The sequence below is a fragment of the Cephus cinctus genome, unplaced genomic scaffold (assembly GCF_000341935.2).
Source record: "Cephus cinctus unplaced genomic scaffold, Ccin1 Ccin1_scaffold0457, whole genome shotgun sequence".
In the NCBI taxonomy this organism is placed as follows: Eukaryota; Metazoa; Arthropoda; class Insecta; order Hymenoptera; family Cephidae; genus Cephus; species Cephus cinctus.
The window spans coordinates 1,151,468-1,174,641 of NW_014333134.1; the positions used below are offsets into that span (position 1 = coordinate 1,151,468).

At 39.0% G+C, this 23,174-nt stretch overlaps 2 protein-coding genes and 2 long non-coding RNA genes across 10 annotated transcripts in view; 3 read left to right on the top strand and 1 right to left on the bottom strand.

Moving 5' to 3' along the window:
- The window catches only part of LOC107267908 (cilia- and flagella-associated protein 100), an 8,337-nt gene extending 7,815 nt beyond the window's left edge, over positions 1-522 (top strand). Inside the window, exon 9 of the transcript XR_003059721.1 lies at positions 152-522. The gene's annotated coding sequence lies outside the window, so the exon portion shown is untranslated. The remainder of the gene's footprint in view (positions 1-151) is intronic.
- A 3,152-nt stretch (positions 523-3,674) lies between these two features.
- On the top strand, positions 3,675-9,350 carry LOC107267893. The gene is made up of 3 exons (XR_001537708.2): positions 3,675-5,334; positions 5,413-5,884; positions 9,232-9,350. It is a non-coding gene; the product is annotated as an uncharacterized LOC107267893 (long non-coding RNA).
- Positions 5,916-22,465, bottom strand: LOC107267892 (ADP-ribosylation factor-like protein 4C). 5 transcript variants are annotated; one of them, XM_025085090.1, is made up of 5 exons: positions 22,100-22,465; positions 21,780-21,910; positions 10,678-11,052; positions 9,964-10,179; positions 5,916-9,643 (listed from the first exon to the last, which is right to left on the bottom strand). In XM_025085090.1, the coding sequence occupies exons 3-5, from the start codon at positions 10,889-10,891 to the stop codon at positions 9,426-9,428; spliced, it is 648 nt and encodes a 215-aa protein (XP_024940858.1). In that variant the 5' UTR covers positions 10,892-11,052; positions 21,780-21,910; positions 22,100-22,465; the 3' UTR covers positions 5,916-9,425. The 5 variants fall into 5 exon arrangements, with proteins under 5 accessions (XP_024940858.1, XP_015595567.1, XP_024940857.1 ...); XM_015740081.2 differs by lacking the exon at positions 21,780-21,910 and having other exon boundaries at positions 5,916-9,622; XM_025085089.1 differs by lacking the exon at positions 21,780-21,910.
- On the top strand, positions 16,773-21,768 carry LOC112494364. 3 transcript variants are annotated; one of them, XR_003059717.1, is made up of 5 exons: positions 16,773-19,247; positions 19,334-19,520; positions 19,575-19,636; positions 19,731-19,795; positions 19,924-21,768. It is a non-coding gene; the product is annotated as an uncharacterized LOC112494364 (long non-coding RNA). The 3 variants fall into 3 exon arrangements; XR_003059719.1 differs by having other exon boundaries at positions 19,591-19,636; XR_003059718.1 differs by lacking the exon at positions 19,575-19,636.
- Positions 22,466-23,174: the final 709 nt, after the last annotated feature.

A 23,174-nucleotide genomic window follows, 5' to 3' on the forward strand; every position in this document is an offset into this window, starting at 1 on the left:
GCCCAACCCTGGTACTATTACCGCGCCACCATACTTACGAACACATCCCTGTATTTTTTTTCTCTTGCACGTATATTCTCACACACAACATCCTTTTTGCCATTTCTATCCGTGAACTTCCTGTGAACGTGAATAGAAGCTCTTTGTTTAGTTCTGCCTCCATCATTCTGTTGGTTGGTACACTGGACGGTACGCATGCTTTTGTGGTACAACTAGTTTTGCCAAGCACTCAAGAGGACATGCCATGAAGAAACGTGTACTAGATATATATCATTGATCTACGTGTGATCTATGGATGATCTATCCGGCATGCATGCGAATCCACCTGTGGCCTGCAATTCCATTGCGCAATTCCGTGTAGTCAACAGCACTTGTATTATGTATATATGCTGTACTATTGACATTACCAATGATTCATGTACTGTATTGTGTTGTTATGACATAACAAGACCATAAATGCCTTTAACCATATGTATATGGATCAGGAAGATGACGACTGTAAGAATAAAAATGGAGTGTCAAGATTTTGTTATAGGATTTATTAATACTCAGCTTGTCCATAAATCGTGAGTATTTCTGTCTTGGTCCTATTTAGAAGAATTTAACATTTTCTTTAGCCCAGACATCTTTCCTGATGTCTTGTGGTTCAAGAGACTTTAGACAGCATACGTAGTACCTAACTACATACCAGAGTACTATACTACACACAAGGGCATGTAACGTGCATTCAAGTATGAATAGATCCATGAATAATGGCTTGAATGTTCACAAGTGCCTACAGCAGCCAGATTGGAGAGTGACCGGAGCCCTTTGACTTGAACCACGAGCGATTTCCGATCAAGAGTTAACCTACAAATTTATAGAGAAATTGCCAGTCTGCAATTGACGGAAAGACGCAAATCATACAAATAATCTACAAGCTATCGTGACAATTTATAACAGAGAGGCTGATGATCTTGTGTAATATTATACGTGGTAAACAAGATTAAATCCATTACTGATCAATCACAGAGATACATTTTTCGAATGCTTTTATATGCTTGGCGTAAGTAACAATCACAGACCTACCTCAAATGTCAGTCCCTGGTAGTAATATGTTACTGTCGTTATTCAACACTGACGTAGTTTCAATGAATCGTAACCTGACAGTTGTGAAAGGGCTGGTGCAACGTCCGATTCGTATTCCTGACTCCTATCAAAGACTATGAATGGCGATCCCGGTGTGAACGTAGGTTAAGGTCGGCCGGTTTAGCCGTTAGTCGTCTAGTCGTACTTGCGTCTGTGGTTCTGTGCTTGTTTGTAACGATACAGGTTATGGTCGACGCTTGACTGGTAGTCAGGTAAGAATATGGGCTTGGATTGCAAGAGAATCCGCTATTCCTTTGACACGTGCTGATTTATTATCTCGGCATCGTTCGCCGTAATCTTTATGAGTCGAGCAAGGTATTTATATGCAATCAAATGTATGACAATTTGTTTACATTATCATAACAGATTTTCAATCTCGTTTGCGTCCGATAGCCAAAAAATGCAAGAGAAATTATCATACAATAAATAACACTGTTAACCTAAGTTTTAATTGCTAATTTGATTATGGCTGTACGAGCTATTCTTTATCGAAGGTTATACACGCGTGCTGTCATTTTTTTTCAATTATCCTTGAGCTATCTTTACGTGGAGCATACGTCGCTTATAGGTTATCAGGTTAGCGTTGAAAAATAATAAAGTTGAACTTATTCTAGCCAAGAGATCATTGACTGAGAGTCGTCACTGTTTGCATGGCTTCATTGTATGTCTGACTGTCTTGACTGTTTATACCATCTGCGAGAGTAATGGATACGAAGATTATATTTCTCGTGAAACGTAATCTCCTTGCATTCCAAGAGACGTGTACTGAAGTCATGAAATCAATTAGTGCTCTTGTTCGTGCGTAATAAAAAAGAGAAAGATCATTAAAGAACGTTTTCTTCGTATAACCTAAAAAGCCGTGTAATATTTTGTTGGATCAAATGATGCGAAATTATAACCATTTAGTAATAACAAGATTATTTCAGTGAGTCTGTACGCGATAACTTTCACGGTACCACCTAACCTAACATCGTCTTTAAATTGACTTTGATGCGTCCTAGAAAATTTTTCATTATTCAAAATGGCTGCTGCCCCTACGTAAACTGAAATTTTGCACTCTGATGCCACAGGGTACGTGAATATAGTATATGTCGCGTGACTATTGCAGTTGCGGTAGCCAATTAGCAACAAGGATTATGGCGAAGTTGTTCAGGGCGAAGCCTACGAAAATGGTTTAGGTTACGTTTCCATCGATTTATACCAACTGTAAAACAGTCTGTAGGCTGAGCAACGTCGCCCAGAAGGAGTTCGTCGAACTTTCTCGCTGAACAGTCGCGTATATGGTGAGTTAAGTCTCGCGTGGACATTCACGGGACGTCCGTGGGACATTGTAAAATTTTTAAGACAAATTTTCAGATTTGGGTTTCGACCACTATAAAGTTACATTGTCAATTTCTAAAAAAAAAATGATTACTTAATCAGTGTCTACTTTATTTTCCCAAGCTGGTTTAAATGTCGAGGTAAAATATTTTTTGGAAAATTTAAACAAAAATTACAAACGCAATTCCTCAATGTCTAACATATATATTTTCAACAACCGAATCATCTGCAGCGACGTCTACTACAATTTTTCTGAATATAATTATCCTAATATTATACACAAACACCAGTCGATAATCAATTCCCAATATTTCTTCTCCATTACTCAAAATGGTCTGGCTTAAGGTCGCCTGCCTAATTCGCCTACGAAATTTTTTATTACTTTTATGCGTCCATAAATTATGTCTAATTGGACGGTTCGGTGCTTCTGAATAATTATTTGAAAAATTGTCAAAGATAGTTAGCAACATTTTAATTGACGTATAATAATAATATTAATGGTAATGACTCTCAGTACAGGCAAGAGTGGTATCTGTCTAGTATATTACTTTGAAAGTAACCATAAGAGCCGATGTACTAATTGAAGAGAAATACGTTATGGATGTACTTAATTATACAAGCAAGTACACTTGTACCAATGTGTACTTACAATTAGATACCGATGGAATTGTGACCTTTAACGAGTAGCCAATCGAAGGACCGTTGAGTAACGTACGTGCAACGAATTCTATCCTGAGTAGAAGTACTCTGGCTGCTCTCCGTACTATGGGAAAACGAAAGTACTTGGGCGTAGAGACAAGTATACAAAATGCGGTCAAGGACGTGCGAATTGGATATCGACGTCAATCATGGGTCTCGTTTAGTAATAATTTTTCTTAGAGATTTTTACAAAAAATGTTGACAAAAAACCTTGGGTAATTCGTCCACTTGTTACCTTGTAATTTGAACTAAAATTGAGAATGCTTAAGACCGATGTGTCAATTCTTAATGTTAAACTGGCTTATCATATAGTATAGATACGAATAGGGAAAATAAATTTTGATAGTAAATTTATAGTTTATAACAAATTTCATGTATGCATGTAAAATTAATAGGATATTGTATGATTTTCTCAAAATTGTCTCAGAAACCCAAAAATTTGGATATATATTCTTAGTGAATTTTTGGAATATCCTGATACATAACCTCCAATATTTGTAGTATATACTTTATTTGGATACTTTTTATGTCATGCTTGTATTCTTAGAACGTTGTGAGTATATTATTTTGTTATTTAGGTAATTTCATAAATTCATACATAAATATAACAATGGGATGCTGTGAGTTTGTAGAATTTTATGGAACTCCTTAAAATTGGGTATAACAGCTCTTGGTATATAATATATTGTGGTATTGTGGTACCTAAGGTATAATATATGAAAGTTCGGATGATACGAGGTTGCACGTTTACAATTATTCATAAATCAATGTTTAATTGACGAAATCGATGGATTCTCAATTTCGCCGCGACGAGGGGGATTTGACGGAGGCTCCACCGAGAAACTAACAAGTAAATTCGCAACTCTCGAGGACAAGGATGGGAGGAGTAGGTATTCTATTCCTGGCGATCGATCGAGACGAGGTCGTTGGTTTCTGACGGTGGATATTCATGAAATTCCAGCATCAAATAATGGAAAAGGTCCCTACTGAAAAGTGGAATGGTTATGAAATCAATAAAAAAGACAACAAAATTGTTGAAGAGGATGAAAATTATTAAAAATAAATTTTTAATTAAAAAAAATTTCTTTTTATCAATGCAACCTTTGCAGGTTAGGTGATGGAGAAGAGGAAAATTTATAAGTGGAAGAATCTTACTTGGAAGTCTGACAAAATAGCATTGATTATTTTTCATATACTTTGCGTGTGCACGAGTTAGCTGCGACTGTCGCTACATGTGTACAGTGCCTTCTCGATTATCTTTACTGACTCACTCTGCCAGGATTGTCTTCCTCTTCGTTCTGTCGCAAGAAAGGGAAAACATGCAAGAAAAAAATGTAAAAAAATATCCTAATTCGCGTTTCTTTCTCGCTTAAGAATCGATATGTACTCCATTAACCAGTCGCAGTCACGTAAAAGAATTTTATTCGGTTTTCGATTTTGAATTTCCCGCCGAATAAGAAATCGTTACGTAAGTACGCCGTATCCGACGTGCTTTAGGCGTAAATCACGCGGAATATATACTCACTCGATAGCGTCAATATGTAAATTTGACGTAAGCAATATTTACGTATGATTATATAAAACTTGAAAATATTACCAATTTGTAGATTAGGATCATTGAAGTTTATACCAAAGTCAAAGTTTCTACGTCTGGTAAAGCAGCGGCGTGAGACGAGACTCGACGCGACATTTTTCGCGGGACTAATTCCACGTCGATTTAGAAACGGGAACTGTACGATGGGAATTGTCAGATTGTCGTATGGCTTCTGTACCATCCGTTCCGTTTCACTGTCTACCGTGACCGTTTCCGTTCCGTTCCGGTCCCGGATGTCAGTGACCGGAAAAATAAGTTATAGCCACGATTATCAACCGCACTTTGTATCCTTCTAGAAACACGTACGCATATACAGATGTTGTGATAAACTATTAAAGAAACCTCTGTTAGTTCGTACGACTCAATGTAAATCCCCAGGCTGTGTAAATAGTTGAGAAATGGCAAAATCCCCAGGACAAACGGAATTCGAAGAAATATTACATTTTTTCAAGACCTTCGTCTATCATACGTGCCAGAGAATTAATTCCGGCAGTTCGTCTCGTCGTCACTCTGATTCGCCCGTCTGCAGAACGACGACTGGAATTGAATACAAGAACAAAATCACCAAGCGTGTCATTCAACGTAGCCAGCACGTAAGTTAGTTCAGCGAGACACAGAGGGATTGAATAAGTTCAAAAGAAGACTGTGCCAATAAATAATAATAATTACAGAAAAAGAAAAGAGGATCCGTACCAAGAGAATTCACTCAGCAACCAGTCAAACTGTTCAGCGATGCATCGTACCTAAATATTAATCCTTCCTTTGATCCTGCACGCGTACCACTGTTGTGACATTGAAAAGAATGTACACTGGTCCAGATAACGAGCTCGTGTCACTAATTATCGTTCGCTCGGTAAATTTTCCTATTTGGGTACAGTGAACAATAACTAGGTAGACATCAGTCACGTGTCACTGTAAAAAAAGGACGCTATTGTCACAACAGTGTCAACGACGTATAACGACATATACGCCTGCAGTTTCAACAGAATTCTATCGAAATTCCTATAATTGCTGCTACAATTCCAAGTGACTGCTTCGTAGATTTGCTCTCTTGGTCCATGTTGTAATCTGCAGCTGCAATTGCAAACCCGTGCTGGACCTTGTGTATATACAGTCGATGCAGATCTATGGATCACCGAGGAGGTAAGGAAAGAATAATAGATCGTCATGACGATTTAGAACATAACAATGATTTAATGACAGTTATGTATACAAGTTGAGTCGTGATGCTGGGAAGTCTGAAGGGGATGATCATCTTCGTGACGCCGGGTTAGAGTTCACTGATACAAGCGCCTATCATAAGAAAAGTACATTTTGATTTTTTCTTCTAATCATTATTTACTGTCAGATCGATGAAAAAATTATTTTCATTTTTTTTTCTTCTTCTTCTCTGCACTACTTTTATTTTGTTCTTTGTTCCTTCGTCGGCTCCTCTTTTGTCAAAAGCAATTCCGGGATTCAACGAGAGTGAGAGTCATTGATAGGAAGAACCCGGATAGATCATTTTACCCGCTATAGATCATTTTATAAGCTGAAGAACGGACTTAATGATTTTTACAGCAGAAAGAAGATTTTTGGAATTAAATTGTTCAGCGATTACGTATAAACATACACCGAGGTGCGATCGATTATTGAAAATTTGCCTGAGCGTTATTTATGCGACTTGATGAAAAATTGTAATGATCGAACAAGCGATGCGCGCCAAGAGAAGAAAAAAAATTGAGGAACAGAGAACAAAAGGTGCGCGGTGATACATCAATGACTGATGACGTAATCGGATTCAGTTTGTCCTTTGTGCTTTATATTTCGGATGATTTTTATTCAACGTTACATAATGACTAGTGATATATAAGAGCCAAAGAAACAGTAGAAAAGAATCGATACGACGATGCGACGATCTGACGGTTTATAAAAAAAAATTTTTTGATCGAAAAGCAAAAAAAAACTTGCAAATACGAGACACTAGGGTAATCAGTTGATAATTGGGAATTTTTGCGAAACGAAGATGATCGTCAACCACAATGACGATACAATTAAGTTATCAATATCGTTACAGTTATCGTATTGTATACATAAATAGGTTTATCTATCGATCGTAAGCGCGAGATAAAATATCGAAAGATAATAATAATAATAATAATAATAATTAAGAAAAACACAACAAGGGCAAGTATAGTTGTACAATAGAATTTTGAACGACAGTCGATATAAAAACAACAATTATATTCGTAAGTTAATTCATATTATATATCTATGGAAACGATCCGGGCGCTTGAGGAACCGGAAGACGAATAATAGTAATATAGGCAGAGTCATTTCCGGTCACCGAAAACCTTTTTTCCTTTTTTAATTTAGGCCGAAGGACGTCTCGGTGAAGAAGGTGACTGAACGATTGCGCATGCGCACGAAAATTTCTTTGGAGGTTATTTCAATTTCCCCTTCTCCCCCCCCCTCACCTCATTTCTTCTTCTTTTATCTCCAACGAAAGTCAAAGACACAATTGTTGCGGTAAACAGTGTAAATAGACATTCGTCCGATTCGCAAGCGCCAAAACATTTAATCGCCTAACGGCTACTTTGACTCTGTGGTTCAATAGAGACACGCAGAAACTTATTTTTTATTTTTTTCTTGAATTACACTCTTTTTATTCTTGTATTTACAGATTCACGCTTCGTTCTTGCCTGTTTATCTTATTATTTCTTTTTTATTAATTCTCAGGTCGACTAGCATCGTCACTCGTTATACAATTGACGAGTTTCGCGTACGAGGAAAAATTCGGTGGGAATCGATAAGAGGAAGCCTCAAAATTTGACTTTCCCTGGTTCGATAGTATTCGTTTACTTTTTTTTTTCTTTAATATTTACGTTATTGACATTTCATTTTTTTTTTATTACCTACTGTATCCCATTTAACATTCTTCCTCTAATAATTTTACCCAATCGGTTTCTTAATATTGACCTTTGTTCGTCACTATTATTATTATTTAAGTCTCATTTACCAAACGTATCGTTTTTTTCTTTCTTCTTAGTTTCGATCATTAAATTTCCCTGACAGTTATCCTTCAACATTTTTATAAGACTTAATTGGTACACGTTAATCTTCTCTTTCAATTTTCCCTACATCTTTTACGCTCCGATCGGATATTTACAAAGAAACGCGAGCACGGCGTCTTCGGTTTCGAATATGCACACCTGTGAATTCAAATCTCGCGCCAAAACCATCGTCCTTGGTTACCGAGTCGAAACCGCAACTTCCACCGTACGCATGTGTGTTTCTCGACGTGCGCGTCCGTAAGTGCGCGACGGGTGAATTACTTATAGAATAATGAAAATAACAAAAAGTCAACCCCGTGCAGAAACGACAATCACGGCATCGTTGCCATGGATACCAAAACAATCAGTGGCAATCGGCAAGATCCCAAGGTGCGACTTCAAGGGACATTTTCAACGAGCTACAATTCATCTTTTTTTTTTCAATCGAGAGACGGAAACCAGCAGCGTGACTTCCGTTATACCAGGCGTACGTAACAAAACAATGCAGCAAAACAATCTCATCGGGAGTGAAAAAGAACAAAAAAGGAACGACGCAACATGACGCAACATCCGGTATCCCGTTACTTCCGAATCTTCAGAGGAATACGTTAAACCGATATACCGGAAGTCAAGGATACTTTTTCTTTTTAAGGAAATATTCCAAGGACACCGTATATCCCGTAACGCTATATATCCGTAGCACAACAAGACACTGTTTTTTCAATGATATACAATTTTATATATGTGTATATATATATATATATATATATATATCCGCTCTACAATCCCAAATTCTATTACTGGCCATTTTATTGAATCAGGTAGTCACGCGATTCTTTCCTGTAAACACATGCGCAATATTTGTATCCTCATGGAAATACGTACATATATCTTTATATATGAATGTACATATAAATATATAAAGCGCATATATATAATATATATACATAATATATAACTGTAGGTCAAAAGAAAGTGAATATCGCTGCTTATAAAAAGGTGTCTACGTGACGTTCGTGAGATCCGTGTGCGCATGCGCAAACAATTTTCGATAGCACGTCTACTAGAGTATTACATACAGGGCGTCTTAACGGGTATAAAGATGCAAAAAACCGAGAGGCACAGGTACGTTAATTGTCGACGGACATACGACAAGGTACGAGTGCTCTCCTTCAACGAAACTAACCCTAAAACAGCGTTCATTTAATTTTCTAGTTCTTTAATTTTACCCCTCTATCGAATTCCCGTCATCCACCATTCCTAACCTCACATTTGTTGTCTGGACTATCGCGCGAAAACCGCTTACGCTTGGTCTCTGTTTCGAGTGGGTCACGTGACCTGAAGCTTTCGAGAAAGTGACAAGAAGAGACAACGAACCGTCAGGACATTGCTGGGTTCGCACGCGAGATTCAAAAAGACGTTTCTCGTTGAAGAATGACAATTTCCTTTTTTTTCCAGTTGATCGACGTACATACCAAGTACTGGTGAGTGGTATCACGCGTCTATCGGGTTTCGTCCAGTATCTCAACGACGTCTGCGTCGACGTCGTCGAACGAGAAGGAGGCGACCGATGACGGCGTTGCCGGTGCCAATGGCGACGGCGGTTTCGAGCAATATCAGAAGACGCATGTGCAGTCCTCTGATGCCCGGGCCTACCTGGCCCGTTTACGATTCAGCTTGGCGAGCTTTCGTCGCTTCAGTATCAGCTGGTACAGAGTGTCCAGACCTTCGTGAAGACCCTCACCCGTTATTGCACATGCCGGTTGCACCCTGATGCACGAGCTACCTGGAGTACCGGCCAATTCCAATACACCCAGGTGCTTTTCCAATTCGCTTACTTCTTTCGCACCTGCAATCATCAAGGGGACGTCTTCTCGAGACTATTTTCTTTGTTTTCAATCCATTCTTATTGTAAACGGCAACAGGTTAGAAAAATTTGTAAAGTTTTCAAGGGACTTCCTTTAAAATGTTTTATCTATTTTTTTTCTATGATCAATTAATTTTACTCAAGCGAACAGCTGGTTGGTCCATTTGGATACCACTGGTAGACTAGTTAAAATTTGTTTTCTTGGAACGTGAGAAGTATTTGGGGTACCTGAAGATGCTACCATTATTTTCTGGAGATCGATTCGAATCAATGAGTTCAATATCTAGGTTCAGCATTGTCTATGTTCCCGTTCTTTGACTTACCAGGCAAATCCTGCTTATTGGCCAGAATGAGAATTGGCACACCCGCGTTATCTGGACTCCTTGCTGTTCTCGTAAGCTCCATCTTAGCCTCCTCGAGTCTCTCCGAGTCGCAGGAGTCTACCACGAAGATGATACCGTCCGTGCACCTGGTGTATGACTTCCAGAGTGGTCTGAGCTTCTCCTGGCCCCCAACGTCCCAGACGAGAAAATTGACGCCTGAAAAAAAAAATAATAAAATCCAAAATATTAAATTCAATCTTGCAGCAGTCATAACATTAGAAAAAAATATTTTTCAAAAAATTCCCTCAAATCGCAAAAATTCAATAACCAACGTACAAAAGACCCTTATAAAAAACTCCTTTGGAAATCCAACGTGTACCATCTCTTCAATATTAAACAAAAAAAAATTTTAAGCAAATAAAAATATTCCATTTCCCAAAAATCTCCATATAGTTTCCCCATGCATAAGAAATCACAATTAACCATTAGCCACAAGCTGATTACTAATTAACCCACAAACCCCCCAGGACTAATTAAAACTCATCGATGCAATTGCACAGATAATTATCTAATAAAAAAAATTTTAATGACCCAGTCATCCATAACCAAAAGTCAACCAAGCCAATACCTCAATTGCAAACCCTCCCAAAATTTATCTGCATCTTAATTAATAATTTTTTTATTTCAAACTAATTAATCAATCCAATAACCCACCTTTGGCCTTGCCGATGCCACCGCGAATTCTCTCGCAATTAAATCCTATTGTTGGTACCGTATTAAGATACTGGTCAAATTTTAATCGATATAGGGCAGTAGTCTTCCCAGCACTGTCCAATCCCAGCATCGCCACGTGAAGGGGTGTTCCAGTTGGAAGAGCCTCGAGCAATCCACCCCCGCTCGTACCGCTCCTCCCCATCCCGGCACCCATTCCTTTTGCCTCTTCTAAATTGCCACCAGGTGCCACCCTTTTCACTCCTCCCCCCTCCTTACAGCATTTAATTCTCGTCCGGAACAGCCACGTTTGAACGAATCATCGGCTATCGATTCTGCCACTTGATCAAGACGACAGAGCTCTCACTACCGCACTACCTGAAACGGAAAAACGAAAAAATTCTTAATATACAGTGTGATTCGAAAACAGTGTTAAACAATATTATCGAACGTCTAATTAGAATCTTCTTCTGTCCCTGGTATCTCAATTTCTTTAAGATTCTAAACAAACAATGTATATCATATCGTCTGATACTCGGCTACAGGTCGTTTCACTTTAGCGCCAATTAGACCCTTCAGCGTGTAATGGCTACAGGGTTATTCAAAGTAACCCACTTGTATTTGTCTACTGATGAAAAAATTAACGTACGTATGGATATCAGCTGGTTTAATTTTGTTCTGAATAAACGTCTATTCGGTCTGAATTTTATTGAACTTTATTGTTACCTGGACAACCCTGTACAACTATAATCCATATCAAGATATGCAAAAGGAAAAAGTGACTTTAAGTGTTCTTAAAAATTGTTTTGAAAATATATATACACGGGTGAATATATATACATACAAATTGTATGTTATTTATTGTTAGTGACATAACCTGGGGTCATAGGGGGTTGGTGAATCTTCTAAAGGATGAAAGGTTGGACTTGTCGAAAATCATGATTTATGACAACGAAGTAAATGGCTGTGTGTTACAAGGTAGTTTATATGTACAATATACGTAACTAAGCGCCAAACAATATTTTAGGCAGATTTTAAAGAAATTTGACGAACTTTCAAAATTCTTCCTTCACGCGTACTACAGGGTATCCAGGTGGAATTTTACATTGGAATTCCTCACAATTTCAATTGTAAACTATTTACAGGTATTTACATTTTTTTTTATACAATTAATCGCGTCCGGTCTATTTTGACCCTTTTTTTTTCTATTTCCTGTTACGATTCATACGACCCTCCCAACTGGACCAACATCCTACTCCAGGATATGCTCGAGGTCGTACTCGACCAAGCATCTCGCAAAACGACAAAACGAACCAGCGATGCAGAATCTAACTGTAAAAGCATAAAGCGTCAATGAGCAATCTTGCCTGCGATTTTTTATTTGGCAAATTTGCGAATATCTCAAAGGTTTGGCGAACCCCGTACCCAAGGAATATGTCGTCGTACTTTTTATCTACATGATGTAATCCTCACAAACGTCAGTTAGGAAGCGAAAAATAATACGAAAGCAAACGGAATGTAAATTTTCCATGTATTTGATGGCTGAATCGAGGTAAAGATTGAAACTTTGTTCTTAAGTCGCCCAACTGAACATTGTTCGATGATAAACAAATTTTTACATCATTAAAACTACTCGTAGACTCGATTTCTATCGATACCATGTACAAATATTTGACTCGCACCAAAAATATATTTTTAACCTCAAATAACAAAAAAAAAAGTTCAAAGAAGAGTATGCTTCGAAAATTTCGACATCCATCAGATTTCTATCGGCAAAGTTTTCGAGTGGCCGAATTGATGTGCGACTTTAAAAAATCATGGAGACTCGATGCTCAGGGTACGCAAGGATCAAGGCGGTATTTCCAAGGGGAACGCGCGCCGACGAAGAATTCCGACATGGTTCGCCATTAGGTAGCGACAGAAACGAGTAAAGTTGAAATGAACAACAGTAAACAAATCAATCTTTGAAAAATGAAAATTGCCAATAAAAATTTAATCAGTCATACCCCCTCCTCCCGACAAAATTCCATAAACGATCAAATACGACACAAAAATATTCCAACCCCCCACTATGCCTCTGTAAAAAAATTTTTTTACCAAAAAACTCGTCCAGTGAAAATTCAAAAATCCAAAAAAAAAATTCCCCAAAATATCGCACGTCCACTCCTACCGCCATAGCGGGCCAAACATTTTTCCGTGGAGCGAAACGATACGAAATTGGATCCAGTTGAGTCCGCAGCATCTCTACGGTCCAGTCGGACGTACAAAACTGAAAACCCACAGCCGTCAGATTACGCAATACCCTTTTCACTTAGTAGAATGACGTTGTCATAAGCTCTCTGCTTAAGAGACTTTTCCTAAAATTTTTTTCCCCAAAAAAAAGTCCAAGTCAGTACTACCAATCTCTCGTCGGCATATCAGTAACATTGACGTTATCCCGTACACGCAACGGAACCAGATGAATCTTCATTGCTGAATAAGAAGCGTGCCGTGGTTTACGCCAAGAAAAAAAAAATAGAAGACGGTGCACGTGTTCGAGGCCGTTGCTATAGCGTCAGGTGCTCAACAGAGGAGTGAGGAGGGGGGTACCTGGTTGCAGAGCCAAGAGAAAGAATCCAAGATACGTGAACCAGCATCCCGAGAGGATCTGGTGGGGGAAGTAGAGGAGGGTACCGATACGGAGAAAGGATGGAGTCACGTGAGAGATTGGGATGGGTTACTCTAATACAGGTGCATATGAGGATCAAAATATATATATATATATACAACATATACGTTACAGGTCACCCTACCACCCAAAGACGGCTGTCTGGTGCTGCGCATTCTCGAGATGATCTCAGGACGCGCAGACTCATCTTCTAGCGGTCCATCGGGGGGGCCTAACAGTTACCCGCGGTAGGTAACGTTACCTGCATCTATATTTAAGCAACCTTACCGGACTCGTGCCTATTATCTATTGCAGCGAGTACCTGGGGGTCCAGGTATAGCGAGAGATCGGGTCAGGGATAATAATAACAATCTCATCTCGCTATACGGATCTTCTACGACGAACTAACGAGTAGAGCAACAATGATCTTAACAATGACGTCCTCTCAAGTCCTTTTTTACCGTTCCCCTCTCCCCTCCTAAGTTGTGCGTGTCTTAGCTTTTGATCTCTCGAAAATTCATCCAGCATCCCTAGCGGTCCAGATTGCTCCTCGACCAACGGTTACACGGCTGCAAATGCATATGCGCTTTGAGACAGTTGTGTATATACGTATACAGTGATACAGGCTGTGCTGGACCACAGCATCATTGTCTCGGTCTATTTCTCTTGAAATATTTTTTTTTCTCGTTATCACTACACTCCGTCTTATCAATGTCGACGAGTAGGGATAAAATGTAAACGTGAGAGAGATCGACAAAGTATAACCGGTCTGGGAAATAATTGTTTAACCTTAATGCTTATTTTACATTTAACGAGCGACAGATTGAGAAAAAAGAAGTGAGAGTCACTCGTATAATATTATCGTTGTAAAATAATTAATGGGACGATTAATTAATTTCAATATCGTTGCCCGACGAGCACGTGTGTTTACCAGACGCCATACTTGTAATTTATATTTCACATAAATTTGTACGTCAAATTCACTTTTATCGATCGATTAAATACTATTGAGATAGTCCCTCCCCCCTTTCAACCCCCTCTTTGATGTACCCCGTCTATTCCAATTGATTTGTACCCAATGCCTGTTTGTTTTTCGTATAGAAAAAATTTTAGCTCCCAGCATCATCTTTTGGTCCAGACCTTAAGTTCTCGGCGCCTCGGCCGATCCGCCCGCCGTTAGGAACGTACGGGCGCGCGTGTATATAAAGCGTATATAATAAAAGCAAGCGACCGCTTGGCACGAAACGCCATGACCTACAGTGCCAGATTTCTCTGGCCGCATCTCCATCGACGTTAAATTTGATTTGCCTACATATGAGCCGCTGCGAGATGCACGGCATTGCCATCCGTTGCAGCTATAAATATATATATATACACACACACACACATACTCACACATAAAATCAGATACGCAAAATTTGATTCTTTGGAAACCACAGGGTATGGGGACAGACATGACGTGCGATGTGGCGCGAACCTACAAAAAATTTTATTTAAAAAAACAGACATACGAGAGATAAAGATAAATAAAGAATTAAAAAAAGAATACCAAGAGCGAAAGCACTTCCGTTACGCTCTCAATCTAATCTTCGACGTTTCGAAAGTCTTCTTGGCGGCTGCATAGGTGGTCCTAAGTAACCAGTGACGTAATAGAACGCTTGGAGAAGCAACATGTTATACGCCGTATATACATTATTGCTTATATAGGTATATATGTATATATATATATATATATACATGTATATATAGGTATATAGATTGTGTACAGGAAACTTCAAAAGAAATTGAACCCTCTGTCGATAATCATAACGATAATCGGCATTAGGAAAGTTCAATGACGTCAGAGTGCCAAAGGGTACTTTTTGGAGCACCAAGTAACCCCCAGCCCCTGTCCCCAACCAATGAAGTTCTACCCCAAAACTTTTATCTTTTGCCAATATCAGCCCGCGATTCAGAAATAGAATATGGTATTTCGGAAGAGTGCCAAACGCTGTTTTTGAACCTAACGGGACCTATATGTAGTTAGGCGTATGTACCAAAGAGCGTAGTTTCTTGTTTCTTTAATTTCTTTTTCCTGCTATTTATCTGCTTCCCAGAATACGATTATATTTATTTCTATTGAGAAGGAAAGAAAAAACGGGAGAGAGGGAGGAAAAGATGGCCGACAGTTACAATCGAAGCTTAAAATTTTTTGAATGAATCGTCTACTTGCCAGCGGGAAATTTGAATTTATTCCTTGAACCCTCGTCACTGGCTATCGCGACTCCATGGCGAATCTTTCACGGGCATGGATAACGCTCGCTGCAGATATATGGCGAAGGTTACGATTGTTCTTTTTTCGTGTGTTACGAAATTCGCGAATTTTCTCCATACGGTATTGCGTGTGCGCGCTTCGAACACGCGTTTCTCGTCATTATTTTTCCGCGAGGCCGACTTTACTGTTACGCCAATACCGTTACCCATTCTTGGCTATTATTACCGAGCCCCATTATTTGTCCTTATTAGAAGAGCGACCAGGGCGACACTAGCGGACGAATTCGGAACTTTGAAAAATCGCCGAGCTTCACGCGACGAATCTTCGAATCGTTACGTGACTTCGTAACAAGGATCTGATAAAAAAATGCCAATTAGGATTTAAACATGTGCGAATTTATCATTGCTAAGATGAAGATCGTGCGAAAAAGAAAGCAATTTAACATATACAAGTAATATCAAAATTTAACAGAAATTCTTTTCCCGCCGATTATCAAAAATTCTCACTCCTTGTTATTTTTCGTACAAATAACGTAAGCAAACATTTTTTTGTTCAGATCACCAAAGTGGACAATACGTATAAATACAAATTTGACAGACTGACAGCTAAAAAAATGTATCTCTTCACGGTCAGTGAGTCAAGAAAGTATTCGAGGGAGTAAACTCCATAAGAAAATATAGTCCCTCCTAAATGACGCAACGCGTCGCAAAAATATTGGCATTCCGTAGTTTAGCAATATCATTACAAGGTGGCGTATTTACAAAGCAAGCAATAAGCGACAAGATCTGTTGCGCAATAACGCAACAAAATACACAAAGCCTGTTTATCTCGATATGTCAGAGTTCAAGCCACGTATAGATACGTCGATGCGCCCAGCGGTCGCTTGACATGCAGAAAGACACTGCCTTTCGTTTTCATTATTTTCATAGAGTCGCTAATAGCCATCAGCTGTTTCCCATTTCGCTCGATACACAACAAGCGACTCGAGAAAAAAATTTGCGACTTGCGAAAGTTTCACGACTCTCTTCCCATTGCGTGAGACGGCCATATAAGTAATAAGAATAAAATCGGGAAGAAAAAAAAAACCAGGAAGAAAAGCCAACGTGGCGAATCGTAAACATAAAGAATTACGGTAGCGTCCAATTATCATGGGTAGTTACAGTGCGCGTGCGCCGGTACAATAATTATCGAGCCAAAAGCGTCTTGCAGTTTTTTTTTAATTCACAGACTGCAGAACAATAAAAAAAAATGGCTTCGCCAACGAATTACGATCGACGAAACAGAATTTATTACGATTAGAGCCTAATGGTTCAGGCGCAGTGGCTCTGAAGTTTTAGTGCACAATGAACGACAAGAAATAATACGTCACAGTATTGGCCCAAAATTCGCTGGACTATATGTATATATAGTGTCTTTGGATTTTCTACGTTGCTTTATAGTCTGTGGTGTAAGGACTTGTCAATGATTATTAGATCAGGCAGCTTTTAGGCGTTACAGTCTACTAATCCGCACGGTCCGTTTACTTCAGTAAAGGTACGTTCTTATCGGGCGATGCAAACGAAAATTTGCACAACCAGAGCATCGCTTTGACAAGTCCGAGTAGCGATACGTGCAGTGGGAACGTTGCTTGAAGCCTGACTCATAGGACAAGCCGGTTTGCGATTAAAGCCCTTATGCCACCTACGCAATCGACGACAGCTTTCCTGTTAAACGTGTAGATACAGAAGTCACCTGCCCTTATGTGGTGCGACGATACGTAGACTCATTGCAGACGCGGCTTGAGGGTATTCGATTCACATGACGAAGGTCATTGCACAGAGTTCGCGTGGCGCAGCATTGAGTCGCGCGTTGAAAATTGGTCAGAGCTATAAAAGGCGGTGAGGCGATTAAAAAAAATAATAATAAAAAAAGCTTGCACGGTCGCCTCGATGAAAACGCTAGGCGAGGTTATACGCGGGAATAAATACTTGGCGACGAGGTAGGATGGCTAAAATAGACTAATGAAAACAGGCCACACGAGTATTTACACGAAACGAATAATTACAAAGTGTCGGGAACGATCAGCTTAATGAGCGACTTAACTCCTTTGCTAAACACCAACACAGTAGCTACTCTGAATTCTGTCGCTAGACGCGTCTCGTTGAGAATTGTGTAGTTACTTTGAAAACGCGACTACTCAGTTTCTTACAGCAATCCACCGCTTGGAAAGGCTCACCAGCCTTTGAGAATATTTTTGCGAATATTTGCCAGACTATTCGTAACACTCGATGCGTATGTTTACAAGTCGCGACGCTTTACACGCAAACTTTTCTCTCGAGTGTAGCCAGACGGTAATCGCTTAAATGTGCTATGGAGGACAGCCTTAAGGTCAAGATGAGCTACGAATTAGCTTCAGTAATTTGTCTGTGAATCCATGTCCAGGAATTGTGTGTCAGAGCACAACGTACGGATTTGTAAAATATCTGAGCGATTAAAAATAAATCTTCAGAATAATAAAGATTAATACTAAATAAACAGGATTAATAATGATATACGACCTGTTGTTTCTCGTTGGGCTTAATGGTCAATAATTGTAGTCAACCATTTTCTCATTGCGAGGTTAAATATTAAACTGTCCCAATAAACGAGTCCCTCGTCGCTTAACGTTCGTTCACAAGATAGCGGCGACGCATCCTGTTACGCCCTGAAGAGAATTGAACGTTCTTGACCAAAGGGTTGAAAAAGCTGCCTTTAAAATGACCATTGTTCGATGATTTAGCACGCATAAGAGTGACACTGACCGCGTAATGGAGTGTCTCGGACGACGGCCATGTATAACCTCAAATAATTGAGAAGCCCGACTGGGGGGTTGGAAAAGCGATTGGAGAGCCAGTGACCTGAGTAATACACATCGCCTCGAATTAAGCAGCCTTAACGAGGTCTTCCTTTCCCCACAATCACTAATCCCTTGTAGTTACCAGCCACTTTGAAAGTGGCAATCCTGACAATCAGAACCTTAGGCTTGCTTCGATTTACATAGAAACACATACCATACGCATTCGTATACTTTTACAACTAGAAGAAAGGAAAATTTGAGATTCTAAACTGATTAGAATTTCCAAAAATATATACCACTGTAATCCTACCATCGGCTTTTCTTCTCGTAGACATTCAGCACTGTAGGAAATTCCCCAAAAAATCGCCGAACCGATTCGAACCCGTGACACTCGCCTGACGCTTTAACAACGTAAAATCGATATTCCGGTATCCCTGCGAACTTGTTAAATCATATGTGTCATTGAAAACACATGAGAGAGCGCGCGCGCAAGCATACAAGTATAATAAGCACGTGTGCCTCGAGATTCGTAAACGTTACGAAAATAGCGTGAATATTCCGTTCGCACGGTTCGTTGCCAGTAAGCTGCGCAGTAGCCAACTGCGCATCCCTTACTACGGTAACCGTCAAATCATTCGAGCTGAAGCGTCGTTCAAAATTTAAAAAGATATCATCCCCGCGAATTATACAACAAAACATAAACCCATCGTCCAAGACAACAATCGATCGTATCGCTCTCGTTATTTGTCACGTAACCTTAACGTATGACGTCTCACCCAAGCGCCAAAATTAATTAATACAAACTCTCAGAATCCAACAATTAACCAAATCCGCCCTCTAAAAACCCCTTAATACAGGTAAAAACTTCAAAATTGAAACCATCAATATATCCAATCAAAAGCAATGAAACCATAAACTCTATTCTCTAAATTCATTTTTACAGACCTAACCCAACCAGTCGCCTCAGCTTTCGCAACACTGTTACTCGCATCAGAGCCATAAAGATACCATTTTTAAAATGCAATACATCGATGAACAATGCAAAACTATTATTCTCGACTCGAAGCTAATCTCGCTGATACATACAGCCAGAAGAATTGATTTGTTTCACAGCTCAAATTTGCCAACGAGTAAGTAAATAATACCAAAATTAAAATTATTCCAGTAACACGACCCAATTGAAGGTCCAGGGTATTTCAGGTCCTCACCAACTCGAGTGTCGATGAGGTTAATAAAGTTTTCATAGGTAGGAATATGGATATCCCCATTGCTGCATGTTGGTTCACTGATCCTGAACATTTATATATATCCATATACTCATACCATATACGTATACACAGGAGCAGCAGGCAACCGAAGGTAACCAGTGCAGCAGGGCATTCTGCGAACATAGTGGTGAGCCGACGTGAGTGTTGGTAGTGTTATCGACTCGTAAGGAAGCGCATGCGCGGCAAAACGTCCAGCCATTCGAGAGGACCGTTCGAGGAGCAGGCGAAATTACCAAAACAAATGAAACCCATACTCGTATTCTAGGTTAGCGTCGTCTTAACTAGTGCTGTGAAAATTCAAAGGCACTCCACCTATCAAAACAGAACCAATGGCCTATATATGTACACTGTCTAAAAGCCATAAGAGGGCAGAAGCTAAAAAAACGAACGATAAGCGTCACACATACTGCCGATGGATTCGACCGTTTCCTGCCAAAGCAGTACAGAGATACACGTGCCAGTTGGTTGTATTCCACAATGAATAACGCTGGGATAGTGTTTGATAATTATAAAGCGTGGTGCGCGACAAAATGATGACTTGCTGAATAAGGATTGTGACGTGATTGGATAATAATTTTGTACAGTAATCAATTTTAGGCAGACAGTTAAATTATTAGGAATTTATTAACTCATAGTCTCAGTTACTGACATTTTTAAGCAGATATTTCTGTATTGTTTTTCTTTGCTCGATTTGAGCAATGTAAAGAATTTTTCATCTCGACCAATCGCCAAGCAAAATTTCCGTCATTTACTCACAGAGTCTAATTTTCTTATATACTCCTAGACACTGTACCGTCTTGTATTGTTTATGGCTGTTTGCACTTCCTCTTGGAAGAGAAGCAATCGTATATCAAAGATAAGTCTAATGCCGCCGTCAAGGCAAAGAATCTTTATTTAATCAGTGATACCTTGCGAACTGTACGTACGAGGTGGAAACTCATGACGCTTTACAAAGAATTAAAAAAATTTATTTCAAAAGTCTTATCAGGCGTAAAGGCTCTGATAAGAAATTTTGTAACGCGTTTTTGAGCAATTAATTTGATATACAACAGAGATTCGTCATGAAAAAATAATTGGGCGATGAATCACCGTCTGCAAGTGAATCCGAAGTAGATTTTAGATTTACTGTTTTATCCAAATTTGATAAAACAGTAAATCTGAGATAAGATACTTGGTCACTGGCGAGCAACGATATGGCCGTGAGAACAGGCATATTTCTTTTGCACCTATTTTATTCAATTATGACACGGATCTACGAAATCATGAATTTCTGATGCTTCTGTAATGCGACGACGGACCGTTGTTAATTTTAAATGTTGAGATAGCAGGACTTTGTTAAAATTAATATTGTGGTATTAATCACGTCAATTGTTATGACAGGTGCACTTGTGAGAGAGGAAGAGACGATTGGACGATCATCTTTTCTCAAGATCATTCGCTTGACTAACAATGATTAACGATCTTGAGGTCAGACCGGAGAGAAATACGTAATCCAATCAAAGTTAGATCGATTCTGTCAATTGAAGTGAAAGCCGCTGTATTTATACGCATAGGAGTGACGTTTTCTGATCTAGTAACGGTCAGGGTCATGGCGAAGAACGAATTATAATTGCCAACGTTCTTAAACTCCTGTAAGAATATTGTAAAATAGTAATAAATCATTTTACAATAGAGATTCTGTGACATGGACCAATTGCGATTAATTCGATTGTAGTATCGTGAACGATAAATCCTAATCAACTCCGACATTCCAGTCAAATTTCGACGAGTAGAGTCCGAGGGAATATTTTTCAGTTTGAGTCAACCTGGTGAATGCAGTCAGAAATATTTTGAAAATGTAGATGGTAAACAAGGAAGAAAAAAATGACTAGGATAAATCAAATGCCTAAAGAGAATTATTGAGCGAAGACAAAAATTAATAATGAAAGGTAAAACCGTTATTTATGTTTAGAATTGGAATGAATACTATGAATTATGAAACGTATATAGATAGACATTGGAATGTCTAAAGATACTTTATGGACTCGTCCGTGATATTCGTGTTGATTCCCTTAGCAACATCCTTTTATAGGTTATATTATTTGCCATTTGGTTGAAAGATGAAATTTTTCCAGTCCTAACCAAATTGTGGATCGTCTAGACTGAAGACGTCACGTCGAGAAAAGAAAAGGATCCTCGAGGCGTCCAAGTAAACACTCCAGGGGTACAAATTGCCATAGGGTGTTTAAAAGAGAGTGAAAGAAGTGTAGAGTCTGTTAGAAAATGTTGAAACACATAAGAATGTTATTAACGAACGAGCTACCTTTGTGGAGAACTCCATTTTCACTCGTTGCATAACGGAGCAATGCAGTCGTGTAAATATAAATGGATACTTAGACATAACTCCATAAGGTGCATTGGATATTGGATACTAACGATATATATAATTCACTGAAACTCACCATTTTAGAAATGATTTTATCCAAACTGGAAAGGCACTCGTTGATATCTGGGTTGAGATTGTTGAACATCAACTTGATGGTTCTTCGATGACACTTATATTTTATCACACAGGCTTTTATTTAAATAGTTCATATCTCACCCCCTGGTGTCTATATAATGTTAAGAATTGGCCTAATATTTTTTATGATTTATATTATACATTTAAACACACTATTCATTATATCTTGAGATAATTTGGGGCCTTGGGATTTCACGTGCGCGCGTATCAATTATTATCGTTCACCTCTAAAATGTCATAAGACTCCTCCAGGCCACGCATAAAAAGGCACAGAACGAACTCTACGCTGGACCGGCGAGGACTGACTTGAAAATCAAGACTGACCGATGCTCGTAGCAACACTCGGCGACAATTGCTACGTAATTGGTTAACTGGCCGCCAGATGGCTACGTTTGTCCTGCCATCTGTTGGGCAATATGGTGATTTAATCCCCATTCAGAAATACGTTAATAGTTGATAATGAGAATTTGAAATTTCTTTCATTTATCAAGTTCTATTATGGTACGGTGCAATTTTGGAAAACTGTTTTTAATTTATCGTGGTATCAATAAAGCAGATGTGTGTAAAATACAACAGAGTACGGTAAGTCGAAGAATCCCTGAAGAATATTACATAGCAGATTATTTCCGTAAAGTATTTAGACGGGTTTCAAGAATGGCAGAAGTGACAGCCGAGACAAACATAATTTACTCCATACTCGTTCGTTATGTTTGAGCTATAAAAGTTTTCAGGAATGTTGCTGCGAAAACTCGGTTTTATGAGTCTGTAACAAATTCTTTACTACCCAATTCACAGCCTGACATTTACGTTAGGACTGTCACATTTTCAACAATGTACGACATAACAATGTCATCTCTGAATGTCAATGTTCATTTCTTATAAAATGTGTATCCATAATGTAATGTCAAGCTGCGTTGTAAACAAATGAAATCTGCTCTCAATGTTCTAGATGTCCATAAGCGTATTTTATTATACACAGAGAGTGAATCGAGTATCCCAAACGCAGCCAACCGTGC